The sequence below is a fragment of the Anguilla anguilla genome, chromosome 2 (genome assembly GCF_013347855.1).
Source record: "Anguilla anguilla isolate fAngAng1 chromosome 2, fAngAng1.pri, whole genome shotgun sequence".
Classification (NCBI taxonomy): domain Eukaryota; kingdom Metazoa; phylum Chordata; class Actinopteri; order Anguilliformes; family Anguillidae; genus Anguilla; species Anguilla anguilla.
In genome coordinates, this window is record NC_049202.1 from 74,779,519 (window position 1) to 74,794,254 (window position 14,736).

General features: G+C 43.1%; 1 protein-coding gene and 1 long non-coding RNA gene across 2 annotated transcripts in view; both read right to left on the minus strand.

Moving 5' to 3' along the window:
* LOC118220427 overlaps positions 1-14,736 on the minus strand; it is a 426,649-nt gene that overhangs the window by 305,976 nt on the left and 105,937 nt on the right. The window contains exon 13 of the mRNA XM_035404286.1: positions 40-354. Within this exon, the coding sequence (XP_035260177.1) occupies positions 40-354 (315 nt within the window). The remainder of the gene's footprint in view (positions 1-39; positions 355-14,736) is intronic.
* LOC118220035 lies at positions 2,595-5,044 on the minus strand. The gene is made up of 2 exons (XR_004763897.1): positions 4,121-5,044; positions 2,595-3,463 (listed from the first exon to the last, which is right to left on the minus strand). It is a non-coding gene; the product is annotated as an uncharacterized LOC118220035 (long non-coding RNA).

Consider the following 14,736-nt stretch of genomic DNA (forward strand, 5'->3'; position numbering starts at 1 on the left):
TAAGAACGTTGGCAAGACCTGAATAACACTGAGTTCTACCTGAGCAGATCACTCCAGCATCCTCATTATGACCACAGTTATGTTCACCCCATCCTGGTGACCAACACTCCTTCAGTGTGAATTCTGATCCCCAGCAGAATACATTATCCATCCATATGTTCCCAGACCCTTCTCCAAAGTGAGCATCTCCTGGTGCATCTACAGCATCTCCACAGCCCAGCTGTTCACAGACCACCCCAGCATCTTTCAAACCCCAGTAATCACCACACACTGTCCCCCACTCTCCCTGATGGTAAACCTCCACTCTCCCAGCACAGGGGCTGCTTCCATTCACCAGCCTCACATCCTCACTGCCTGAGAGAGAGAGAGAGAGTGAGAGAATTGTTACATTGTAACAGTTCCACAGAATGGCTGCTGCAGCAACAGAAAGAAGTACAAAGACAAAGTACTGAGAAGCTGAGAAACTGGCTGCAGATCATATTCTGTATGAAGACAGGAATGTCATCTCAGACCTGCTGTTCTATACACAGCACACAGACATCTGGCATCATGCTTTTAAGCAGTATTTTAAATTCATTTTGTTGAGAGGCATTTGCAAGGGATAGCAAATTTTGATTTTTGAAGATGAGGAAAAAGACCCTCAGAATCCAAAATTAACTCTAAACATATATCACAGTGGAACCATATTGATTCAGGGGAGTGAAAAGTCATTCAGCAACAACAAAAGCAGCTAAAATAAAGAAATCACCATATCAAAATGAACAACAATACCAAGAGAGACACAAATATGAAAAATGATAATAAGAATGTAATGAAAAATGGTTTGATGAGGAATGTAAGGGGGGTGCGTACTGCACCGGGTGACACCATCAGAGGGGGGGTGACACCGAAATGACTGGAAATAAATTTGTTGTGCAGTGTTTTGTGTAGCGACGAGTTGAAACAGCTCATTTCTCCCATGCAGTTTACTGCCAGTTGATTTAATTAGCGGTATTAATGTGACGAGAAGCGCTTTGTCGTGTGAATGCATGACACGCAATTCCTTGCGCCCACACCTGCCTGCACCCTAGCCCCCCCCCCCCCCCCGACAAAATCGGTGCGCCACTGGTGCTCATCCCTCAGGGCCATTAAGCCCTACAGAATGCAGGTGCACACTTTGGCCACAAGGTGGAGAAAACCCCGTCACTTTCTCAGACATAAGAACTGTTTTACTGCACTGAAAAAAGGAAATGAGAATGCTGTGAGTGAGATGGTATTAAAAACCTGAGATTTGACATTTGCAGATATCTCAAGTGGAGTACAGACACAGATCTATTCAAAATGTAATCAGCCTTACCAGTGTCTACTTTCTACAGAAAATGAGAGCATTAGAAGTAGACTGGAACACCAAGCATGTTCATTGCAGTTCACAACTAAGACTTTTCACCTTCTGTTGCATTTTCTGGCTGAATGGTCACTCAGACATGAACCTCAGTAAACTCCTGTGCATCGTAAAACGCTGGCTGTGCAGAGTACGGCTCCTCAAAAGACACAGACGAGCAACAGGAGACCATTCTTCCTACCAAGCTCAGTGCATATTTATAAAAACTCATTTATCAGTGAAAAAGGAGGAGATTTATCTGGAATGCATTTTAACCATTTAATGATATTAAGTACAGCCCTGGGCATATGTAGATGTACATCATACTGTTTTAATATTTCACATTAGTGACGGTGTTGTTATGCACTTATTGTACATTACTTTGAATGAAAGTGTCTTCCAATTAAATGTCATATAATGTAATGTTTTCAGTGAAATGATATGTTTCCACAATGAGGATTAAACATGAATTTGAATTGTTAGCATATATATATATTTTATTTGACGTTAGTAGTTCAGCTCTACAAAATTCCTGTTTAACAATCACTTTTTACTTTTAGCATTCATCCTATGGAGTATGTCCTCGTTATATTTCTCGTGAAATTTCAATAATTATTTAATTTGAAAAATGTGCATGTTTTTAAATTGATAGTAAAATATTGCATGAAAAAGATCACATATTCAAACTTATGTGAGCTTCAAATAAAATAATATTTTCCATTTGCAGCCATAAGCAGCGGTGGAGAATATTATCTGTTCAGAGTGTGTTATTTTAAGATATACACAGGAAATCTGACTCTGGATCAACGCTGCATCAGTCCTGCTTTTGAAGTTGAGGTTTGAGCAGGTGTTACCACTGATGCGCTAACATGTGCCAAGTTTTTTTTTTCTTTTTTTTAAAAGTTGCTGTAATAAGTTTTATGAGATGAGAGCATTTTAATAAGTGCAATATATTATTAATGTGCTGCCATAAAGGCATCAAATGTATCACTGAAGAGAGTACGTCACATTTCCGTTGTGCCTCCTGTTAAAACACACCAAAGACGGAAGAGTTCATATAAAAATACACTAATAAACAGCAACTTGCAACTACAAAAAGTGAAAATATAAATTAGGCTAACTTATGATATAAATTTCACGCAAACATCAGGTATTTCTGGGAACGCCAACCAATACCTGGACTGTTTCATGACTATCAGGCGCCAAATTACATAGACACGGAAACGATAAAAACAACATTTGAAAAAAATCTTTATATTCACATATATTTATATTTACTAAAACATGAACATGATCAAACAAAAAACTTTATCCTGGCTGGATTATTCAAATATCATGTTTTATATACCAGTGAATCAAATACAGAAACATTTCCTAAATAATTAATAATAAAATTACTTTCATGAAAGCTTCATGAATGATGCAGAGAAATATTACTACAGTAAACTCTGGTGTTTAGAGACGGCCTGGAGCCCTGCCCTGGCTGGAGAGCTGCCCCTCTGACCCCTTGGCCCCGACCCCGACCCCCAGTTTCTGAGCCCCGACTGGGTGTGGAGAAGCTGGAGAGGAGGATAAAGCTGGTACTCACTGACTGTGGAGAGCAGGAGCAGGGAGGAGAGAGAGAGAAAGAACAGACATCTCCCCATCTTCAGCGCAAACAAACCAAACCTTCCTCAGAGCAGAGTGGATGCTCACACCTTCACCTCTGAGCTCTGAGAGAGACTGAGCCCTGTGCACACGCCCGGCCCCCCTCTGAGAGAGCACACTCTTTCCCCCCCACCAATCACACTCACTGCTGCCTTATAAGAGCACTGCAGGAACACTTCAAACAGCCACAGTGACAAATCAGCGCACGCCATTTACATTTTCTCCATATATTCCAACTCTGCGTCACTGCAGGCTGTCAGGACTCCTCCCACCAGAACACCCCGCCCCTGTGACACACTGCGCTGACAGACACAGAAGAAGAAAGCGGCTCGTAAAAAGGATGGAGTTTTCAGTGCAGTGTTTGGCTGTGCAGTCTGAAACCCAGTGCAGTCTTGGGCCTTTAGGAAAAAATAAAACCTGGCGAGAGAGAAATGGGGTGTGGACCATTGGAAAGAACTGATCATTTAGTCCACCCCCCAGAGAGACACCCATCTGTCACACATCCACCATGTACAGTTGAAACAGCAAAGATTTTGATTTTCATTTGGACTTTTGTAAATTGATCATAACTGTTATTGTGTTGGCATATTTTCAGATTTTAATGTTTTTGTATGAGGCCTGTTCAGGTGATGATCTTTTAATGTGTAAGAATTTTAAAAAAGCAGTAAAAGACAAAGTGCAGTCTGAAACCCTATGCAGCAAAGCCCTGATGCATTTTGTTTAAAAAATGATAATATTCCTGATACATTTTCAGTGTAAATGCAAATGCATAAAGCAAATAAAAGACATGAAAATAGGATGTAATAACACAGCGAAAGACTGAATTTTAGTGAAAATATGCATTTTTATTAAAGCTTTAAAAAGAATAATTATGACAATGATGGTCAAACAAAAAAGTAACAAGGTGGGCAATCCAGCAGACTGACCAAGCCTCTACACTCATTTTAACAGAAAAATAAGGATTTTAGTTTTTCATTCCATGCAGAAATGTAGGTTCTACAACAAGACATTTGTTAATAGTGCAATATTTAACTAAATATAAGACTTCTATGGGTTCATAGTGAAACATTTAACACACAAAGCCAGTGCTGTGTGTTAACAGTGAAATCTTACCTGAGGGTCTGTCCCAGGTGGAGCAACAGTGGCAGACTGGGGAGGAGTGCTTTGTTTGGTGGAGGTACTGGGGACAGGCCTCAGGGCTGCAGCGTGGGTGGGTGGGTGAATTACCTGATGGTGCTGCAAGATGATGGGCCGTTGGGTCCCTCTCGTCCTCCACATCTTCAAATCCCTCACCCTCCACGTGCAACTCTTCCTCGTGAGGAGTCCAAGCTCGTCCCGCAGCACTCAGACGCGGCCACTCCCCCGTTCAGCTCTCCTGCAGCGCACTGACGCACAGCACGCGCATTATTCCGCTCGCCGCACTGTTCATCATACTGCTGCATCTTTGCAATGAGTAACATAAGCATCGTACCGATGGACGTTACCAATTCAGCTGATTTAATCAATGAATCAGCTTTTAATGTACACTATTCTCTATTACTCACTCAGAGGAGGTCTCAGTTACTTGGCAGATAACAATCTGTATGCTTCGTCACACTGCTTAACGAATGAGCTACAATAGCTTTTATATTTACACCCAAAAATCCTACGTATGGAAAAATAAATATTTACAGCCACTTAGCAGACATTCTAAATACTTCACATTGCTCCACATCATTTTGCTTTAAAATAAAATAAAGGTGGCTAACAGTTCAGCTAATAACCGTTCCAGCTGAGTTATTGTCAACGACAACTTAAATTCAGCAAGCTAACTTGAGCAGTAGGCATTTTATCCTCATTATCCCTCTTCACCACGACGGCAAACTTCCACCACAAAGAAATATTTGCTAAAATACTTACGGATCAGTGGACATCGATTACCTGTATCGTTGCCAAATACATAATGAAAAAAATCATAAAATTTTGACGCTAGCTTCCCTGAGCTGTACTAACAGCTTTCCCGGAAGTCTAGTTCGACTTTACCGCCGTCGAACAGTAATGACGTCATTGGTTAAAGAAAAGCTGAGCGCCGTTTGGCCAGGCCAGTGAAGGGAAAATGAAGGAAAGGCTGCTGACTACACAAGCGTTTCAGTGCAGTTATTTGACGCAAAGCACTAACTGTTTAATACTTCATCACAACTACAGTCCTTTCTAAAACGATAGTGCTTTTCAAAAATAGAAATAGGCCCTACTTAAATATTGACCATATAGTTTAAAACTACGGTGAGGATCTGTTGAGCTCGTGCTGAGAGCCTCCAAAAGTCTGTCAAAGAATATATCTATGGTTTTTGTCCTTGGTAAGCAAATGCAGTCTTGTTTCACAACACATCGTGCTACAGTTTGTGCACCACAGCTGAAATGAGCAGTAGCCTACAGAAATCGCAGCTTCCATTTCGCATGTTTGCGGTGTGTGAGACACAGCTGTGATCTCGTGCTGATGGACATTTGCGGTGAGATGGTACTCTGTCAGCACATGGTTCTGAATGGACAGCGGACACTCTTGGGTCTGGGCTGAGTTATATGACCTTTGGTGCTGCAGTAAATAATGCATGTTTTAAAACCGTTATATTTGGAATCAGTGAAAATATACCATACAATAAACTGATATCGTGCTCTAAAAGTGGAACTTATTATGATAACATTTATATTTTATAAGCTCTCAGGCATGGAACTGACAGCACCCTCTTTGCCAGAGTATAAACACACACACACACATTCAGTACATTCAGTTTCTCCAGAGCAAGAACCCTGCTGCATTTGCTTATTTCAAACACATACGCGCTCGCGCATGCACACCCCGTTATTTTCCTGCCACACACAGGAAGGAAGCTACAGAACTGCTGTAAAATACCAGGGCATATCTTACTTATCAGATTGCCTCTAGATAAAAAAGGAAAAAAAAATAAAATAGCGGACGCTGTGGCTCATAAGCTTCCCACACGAGGGCGTCATCAAAACACAGAAACCACGTGAGCGTCTCTTACCCGCAGCTCCTCTGCAGAGGAGAGAGAAGCTTGGCACTCAAATGTAGATGAATGAGACGTACACGATAACCAGTACAACTTCCGGCAGCTGTGTTTACGTTCGGATACTCTGCGATACTGGAGGGGGTTGAAGTCCCTCTGCAAGCTCCTCAGTGTCACAGTTAAAGGTCAGGTTAGGTCATATGGGCCTATCAGAGTCATGCTGATTTCTCTCAGAAAGCACACCTAAGGCAACATACTCCGTGTGTAAAATATATTTCAGTTAATATTATTTTATACTTATTTAGGAGTTCAAATACAGTTACAGCATCCACTTTGGGGTTCCACTTGTAAGTTTCAGATATTGTGTTTCAACACAATATCTTTAAACAGTGTTTAGGAGAGGGAGCTTGTTGGTATCTTTTGTGGTTGATTATGAGACTTGTTGACCTCAAAATGCAACTAAACTCAAACTGTGATCATTGGGCTCTTCTTTGCCTCCCTCATCATCTTCCTCACTGTGTGGGGGTACCACATGTGTCCCAGCAATTCTTTCAAGATGGAGTTCTCAAACAGATTAGTCAATCCTCTCCCCAGACAACCCTCCCCCTCTCCCCACTCCCCCCAATCACACAGACGAGACAAACAGCAGGAGGACTCGGTGAGTGAAGCATGATGTCAGAGGAAAGGGAATATTCACACTGCATTTTGCTCCAGAGTTGAACCTCTCTGGGGTCAAACCCCTATCATCTGGAGGCCTGGATTGGTGACCTCGCTCTTCTGAACCATGTATTAAATTAATATACACGGGCAGTCTATTTTACCATAGCTTAATACCTCAGGCAATAATCTGCCCAAACACTGATTATTTGCTTTGACAGATTCCCCATTAACTCCCTATTGCCATTTAGCTCATCTTTAACTATTGATAGCAAACTAGTCAGTGGAGGATGGGCTCTTCCTCTGTGGACTGGTTCCACCTATGATGTTTTCACACTGGGAATGTTCTTATATTTATTGTTTCGGTCTTTTTTTTTTCACCCCACTTGCTCTTAGTTTTGGCTGACAGTGAAACATGACCTCTGCTGACCTCGTCTGGACACCGGTAGGTACTGCATCAGCCAAGACAGGGCAGCCTACAGCAGGACATATCACATAGACATAGAGACTTAAACATTAAAACCAGGAGAGACGAGTTTAAGGTTATTCATCGGTGCAGTTTATTTATTTAATTAGTGGCCTCTCATTGCTCTCCTACCTTCTGTTCTGTCTTGTAGGAGGATATAGTTAAATGACAAAAGCCACACATTAACACAGACAGTGGTGGTATGATCATTGGCCACAGGTGTCTCTCTCACCTGGAGGTCCAGGTACCACATACATCTGACCACCAACTCATCCTCTACATCTGAGTGATTACACACCTTTAATTCCCCACACGCTGATTCCCCAGGTTGTCACTGCAAAAGAGAACTCACTTAACTGTTTGATTAAATAAAGATTATTACATTTTCAAAAGGGATAAGATGAGAACATCTGTATTACAGCATTGGGGCAATAGAGTGTGGAGTGAGATTGGGACAGTTATTCCTGTGACTGGGAATGGGAGATGCAGGCAGGACGTGTTGGTGTTGTTAAGGTTTTGCGTATTTTCACCACTAGGAGTCAGTAAAAATCCCAGTACAGCGAACATGTGGAAATGCTGACCATTGGGACAAAACCAGGCTTCTGTTGGCAAGCTCAGTATTAAAGCAGGTCAAGAGAATTTGTCCCATGAAATGCTGCAAATAATGATCAGAATAAACAAGAGTAGCGCTGTCTTCTATCTTTATTGGGCTGGAACGGCAGGAGTAGCGAGGGGAACCGGGTGAGCGCGCGTGGAATGTTGAGCACGGAATTGAATATAAACCGCCAGAGATGCCGGAGTGTTCACTGAGAGAATTAATTGAGGGGAACGACTATAAAATAAAAGGGGGAAAGTACGATCTGTGAGGATAAAGAGATATGCCCAGAGGGATGGGACGGAGAGGGAGGGATTCCTAGAACGGCAATTAAAATAATTTTGGTTTAGTTTTAAGAAACTTAGTTTTCCCCGGTGGTCTCCCACCCAAATACTTCCAAAGCCCACACCTGTGTAGCTTCAGCCATGAAGCAGGAGCAGGGTGCAGGGTGCTATGGCTGCTGTTCTGTTTCTCTTCCTCTATTTCAGTGTCATAAATCTGCAAACAATCTAATCTGTGTACTATACCTATCCCTGCATATTTTCAAATGAATGAACAAATACGTTAATGTAGAATAGAAATAAAAGGAAATGAGAAAACAAAGTTTAATCAGTCTTTAAGCTTTATTTAAAAATGTCTTATTGACATACAGCTGTTTAAAAAAACTGGTATTGCTTAAGAAGGCTAAGAAATACATTGTGAGCATTTTAGCTAAATATCATATTTAATTTTTATAAAATCTTGTCTATCAAAAGCAGTATAATTCTCCAAGATATAGCATCCAAATATCTAAAAACTATATATATAAAAAGGTCAAAAAAAATATTATTTTGTTAAAAATAATTTGAGTAGTAATAAAAGCAGTATGAAATGAGTAGTAGTGAAAAAGCAGCCAGTGCAGACTTACTGCCTTGTTCATATTCAGCTCAAATGGAATGATGAACAAACTCATCAGCTACGTGCAATAAAAGCATCTTGAAAAATGTGATCTTGCAAAGGAGCATGTTGGGATGCTGGATAAGTGCTGCCTGACTACCCTTCCACATGTCAATCAGAGAGAGCCAACATGGACAGCTCTGACCTGCTCATGATGAAACACAGCAGCCAAAACTGAAAGGGTTTCAATGGAAATACAAACAAATCTAAAGCAAAGGCTTACACAGGCTAAAGCTCAGTTTTCATTTTTACATTCCAAAAATTTTGATGCATTCATTTCATATTGAAGTGGCCAGTACTGACTCCATGTAGTTTGAGCTGTACATCATCATCTTGGTCAGAAAAAGTAACTGTCTCATTGTGTCAGTGAATGCAAGCTATTGTTCTCAATGTATACCAGCATTTCCAATGAGCTAATTTATGAAAGAGCTAAGGAGTCCACAGTAAATAATTTCAGGTGAATTATTAATTCATGAATAACTGATCTAGTGGGATATGGTTTTATCACTTTAAAACATTTTGCTTGAGATGTGTAGAATAAAGGAGTCCATGTAAGTTCTTCTATCCGAACTTGTGGGTGGACACTTTCGAAGTTAGAACTGTCAATCTCACAGTGCTCCTCCACTTTCAGAAGGCTACTCCCCCACGTCATCATAGTCCATCCCCCAGGGAGCGGGTGGGCTTTCAGCCGGAACACTCTCCGCTACAGGGATGGATCAGGAGACAGACAGACACAGTCAGGGAAAGGCTCATTTTCACCAAATACCTGCTGCGATCTTGTAATTCTATACTGAAAGAAAAAGTTTCAATCAAAATATTTTCATAGGGTCATGTCTACACTAAAATGTCTAAGTTTGCAGGTGGAACGGAATGTGCATATTATCATAATTGCCCATGAAGCAATCTGGAAAAATGTCTTCCAAGAACCGGTATATTAAATATAATGGGATGGATTGATGGATTTTTATTAAACCATAAAAGCTTGTAGTTATTCATGTTATACAGATTGATTCACTTTGTACAGACTCACCAACTTGAATCCAGTCCAGAGTTACGGCATCATCATAATTCTCCTCTGTGTCTGTCACATGATCCCCTGTAACAAACCACACAGACAGGAAGTAGCCCATGGCAATGATTTTCACAAATTACACAGACAGGAAGTACAAATGACATAGACAGGAAGTAATGATTTTCAACACAGGATAGTGTCTTAATCTATAAAATTAAATAAATAGAATAATAAACATAATAATCTAAAATATAAATATTACATTAATAATGAATAAATCACATGATTGCAGCCAGAGACACAGAAAAGCACCTGAGCAGAACACAGTGAATTCAGTGACAGACATTGTGTTTCACTCCAACATTCTGTCTGTAAAGAGAAACTCAACCTGGAAAAGCGTCTGGGCCCGGCTGCATAGTGATGACACCATCATAGTGCTCTGGTGCATCTCCCTCCACCAGCTCCCCTTAAACAGACAGAGAGAAGCAGCAGTGCTGGTTAAACTGGGCACACTGGTTATAGTGCTCATAATGGCTATATTGGTTTTGGTGGTTATACTGGTTACACTAATTATCGGGCCAACAACTTTAAAAGTAATTTCCATGTCTAAGACTGGACAACAAAACAAGTCAACTGCAAGAAATGTTCTATGTAATGAAATAATTCCATTAATGCGCATGTTTTATTCATCTAAAAAGGCCAAGGGAGATTGGACAATTAACACAAAAAACTAAATACAGCATATAATAATGAATGCAATTAAATGTATTCATGAGGAGAAAATATTGAATCATCCCACCAACCAATCAAAACACTCACCTGGCACACTGTCTGGATGCTTATCCGCTGGGATGACATCATCATAGTTCTCCGGTGTGTCCTCCATCACCAGGTCCCCTGAAAGCAAGGAGACTTCTGGGGACTTGTGGCTGAATCTCAGGACTGTCAAACAGCAGGACAGTGGGGCCTTTCAGAGAAGCACTGAATAACACTTCAGCTAGCTGTGTTTGCACACTGCAGTCACAGCTGCCTGACGGTGTGGGGACAGTCTAACTGACCCCATATTTAATCCTTCGTATGTGGGTGCTGGGGAATCCACACCACTGAGTCCCACAGGAACCAACCTGACCCGGTGGAAACAGAGAGACGGAACACAGAGGAGCGCAGCTCCACCTGCTGGAAGACGTCTGTAACTACCTAGAAATCTATGAGGCCTGAAGGGCACTATTTCAGTGCTCCTGAGGGGTAGAAGTAGCGGATTAACAGTCTATCCCCACGTACCCATAACGGCTATTTTAATAAATATATGTCATGATTAAACACCATATCTACAATATGATTATATTACAGGCATTTAGCAGACCCTCTTATTCTGAGTAACTGTGATCCTGTTACGTACCCCACCGAAACTCTGAGGAGCACTCAGGAGTTCCACCCCTCCAAAAATCACCCTGGAACCACAGCACCACCCCCTACGCCCACTGAGAGCTCCACAGAGCTCCGCCCCCTTACCTGAGAGGGAGTGTCCCTCGCCGTCCCCCAAGTCTTCATACCCAGAGGGCGGATCCTCCGCAAGGCCTCTCCCTGTGAACAGGAGAGAGGGTGTGTCCCGACCCCGCCCACACCACACATGCTCTAAGCGGCATAGCTCAGGAGGTAAGAGCGGTTGTCTGGCAGTCGGAGGGTTGCCGGTTCGATCCCCCGCCCTGGGAGTGTCGAAGTGTCCCTGAGCAAGACACCTAACCCCTAATTGCTCCCAACGAGGTACCTTGCATGGCAGCCTTTCACCATTGGTATGTGAGTGTGTGTGTAAATGGGTGAATGAGAGACATCAACTGTAAAGCGCTTTGGATAAAAGCGCTATATAAATGCAGTCCATTTACCAGTTTTCCACAGTGTGTTTAAGACGTTACTGTGCAGCACAAGGAGGACAGATCCGATTCACTCACCCCACCGGGGGGCGCTGTAGGTTCCCCCTCTAGCCAGTGTGTAATTGATCTCCTCGTAGACGGCTTCGCGCAGAGGGGCGTGGTCCCATTCAGACAGGGCTGTGTGAGCAGAGACAGAGAATCACAGAGTCAGAGTCTCCTCTCAGAGAGCACATCTCTCTCTGCATGAGCAGCAGAGGTACAGCACACAGCTACTGTCATACACCAGCCACCTGTCAGAGACCAGTCCCCTGTACGACTGCTGATCTGAGATCAGTCCAACCTTTCATCACATAACGAATATCTTATCCACACAGACTGCAGGAATGTGATTGACCACAGGCGGGCGCACGATCAGCATGCCAACCAAATCCCTCTCCCTTGGCAACACTACGGCCAGTCACGCGTCACCTGGCAGTCTCCTTGCTTTCAGGGCAGCTGGTGATGGAGGACTCGGCCCCACACTGCGGGGCCCACCCACACGCACTGGTGCAGGGTCTTAACTGGGCGAGCCTCCCATCAGCCCCCATTCAGAGCTGCGTGGTTAACCCACTGAGCTGATCACTGGAGAGGCTTCTTCAGTCACACTCGGCGTGTGATGGCGGTTCACCCAGCGCCCGTCCGCCCCCTACCTCTCTTCAGCGCTCTGTTCTGGAACAGCAGAACACCCAGCACTGCCAGCAGCAGGAACAACAGCGCCCCCATCACCAGGAAGGCCACTGTTGGGATAGACAGGCTGGGCGGAGCCTCCTTTAATCGGGGCACGGGCTGTTTGGACACAACTGGGGGAGAAGGGTTGGGCATCAGCAGAGAACATGGCACACTGCCTCTACTCTACTTACACTAACCACTGAGCTGTGTTTCCACCTACAGTACTGTACTTATACAGCCAGCCATCCAGTGACCTATTAAAACAGAGCAACGGCATGAAGCAAACTGAGTCATTCCACAAGATACCCACTACGACATAAAAAGGTGCCTGAGAGCAAGTGCATGGTTAACTTTCCAGCGAATAAACTTCCGTTAAGTCTGTGCTATCTGTACTGTCTTCTCTATTCAAGAACATTGGCTATTTAAATTTAGCAAACTGCTAGCTTGATACCAGCATTCAGCAAGCTTAGAGAGCCACACCATGTTTAATGTTAGATAGAAACCTATAGGATTACATTCAGTCTTAACGCATTAATGCAGAGGTACTGTTGCCAACAGGGAAAAAACTGCAACAGCATTTATTTTTTAACGCTCAAATACTGAGTGTTACTTAGAAACCTATGCAGGCAAAAAGTCACCACCATTCATATGGTGGAAATGCAATACAATGAATTAATGGAAAAGCTAGTCCCAACAGCTGAAATTGGTTGTGAGGTCCTCTTTTCACTGTATAAATGACTCCTGGGGCAACTTTACCTGGCTGTGATTTTGGTTTTGTGGTCATTGCAGGAGTACCTAAAACAATAAAATAATGAATAAATTAAAATACATTGTTTTATTTATCGGGCATGTGAAAGGGTTTGTTTGATTGACAGGGCTCTGAGCTCAGCCTCAGGTTTTATCTCCCAAACTCTCTCCTACACCACCCAGAGGAGTCCATACCTGCAGTGGAGCTGGACTCAGATAAAGGGCCTGTAAAATAAAAATTAAGAGTTTTGTTATTTATTCATTCAGTTGTTCCACTTCCTGTTCCTGCCTGCTGTTATTGGCTGTGACCCTGATGATGTCACATCCTCTCTGCTCGTTGCCTAAATCTTTATGGATGCACTTCTGTAAGCTGCCCTGGATAAGAGCTTCTGATAAATGTAAATGTAGTTCCAAAGCATCATGTTTTCTACTTGCATTATTAGTGAGCGCATGAATAAAGCAATCATCGAGCTGTAATGCAGGGTGGATCTTTAAGCTGCTCCTGGGGTTTAGGGTGTGTGTTTCTGTCAGGGCTCCAGTGATTAATCTTCTCAGAAGATGGCAGTCAGCCTGACGTGATCTGGAGTCGCAGGCTCACCTGTGCAGGTGACCCCAGCCTGGTTCTGGTGTGGGCAGCGGCTGTGCTGGTGCACAGAGTGTGGGCAGTCCGACAGGTGCATCTCAGTGCCCCTGCAGTTCACCTCAGTCAGCCAGAGGGTGCCATTCCCCATCCCAAATGTAGCATTACCATGAGCCTTTGCTGCTGACCCACAGCCCAGCTTTCTGCACACCACCTGGACGTCCATCATGTCCCAGGAGTCTCCACACACCGTCCGCCAGGAGCCCCCGTGGAACACCTCCAGCCTCCCAGAGCACCCGCCTTCACCCCCCACCAGCCGGAGGGGCCAGTGACCTAGAGCAGGAGACACAGATGAGCTGAGCAGCCTCATTACCTTTAGCATCTCCTACAGACACATCTCCACTAACACTATGACTGACCTCATTATGTTTAGCATCTCCTACAGACACATCTCCATTAACACTATGACTGATCTCATTACGTTTAGCATCTCCTACAGACACATCTCCACTAACACTATGACTGACCTCATTATGTTTAGCATCTCCTACAGACACATCTCCACTAACACTATGACTGACCTCATTATGTTTAGCATCTCCTACAGACACAACTCCAGTAACACTATGACTGACCTCATTATGTTTAGCATCTACAGACACATCTCCACTAACACTATGACTGACCTCATTATGTTTAGCATCTACAGACACATCTCCATTAACACTATGACTGACCTCATTATGTTTAGCATCTCCTACAGACACATCTCCACTAACACTATGACTGACCTCATTATGTTTAGCATCTCCTACAGACACATCTCCACTAACACTATGACTGATCTCATTACATTACATTACATTACATTATAGGCATTTAGCAGACGCTCTTATCCAGAGCGACTTACACAACTTTTACTTAGCACTTTACATTGTATCCATTTATACAGCTGGATATATACTGAAGCAATGCAGGTTAAGTACCTTGCTCAAGGGTACAACGGCAGTGTCCTTACCCGGGATTCGAACCTGCGACCTTTCGGTTACAAGCGCAGTTCCTTACCCACTGCGCCACACTCCGTCCTACATTACGTTTAGCATCTCTTACAGACACATCTCCATTAACACTATGACTGACCTCATTACATTT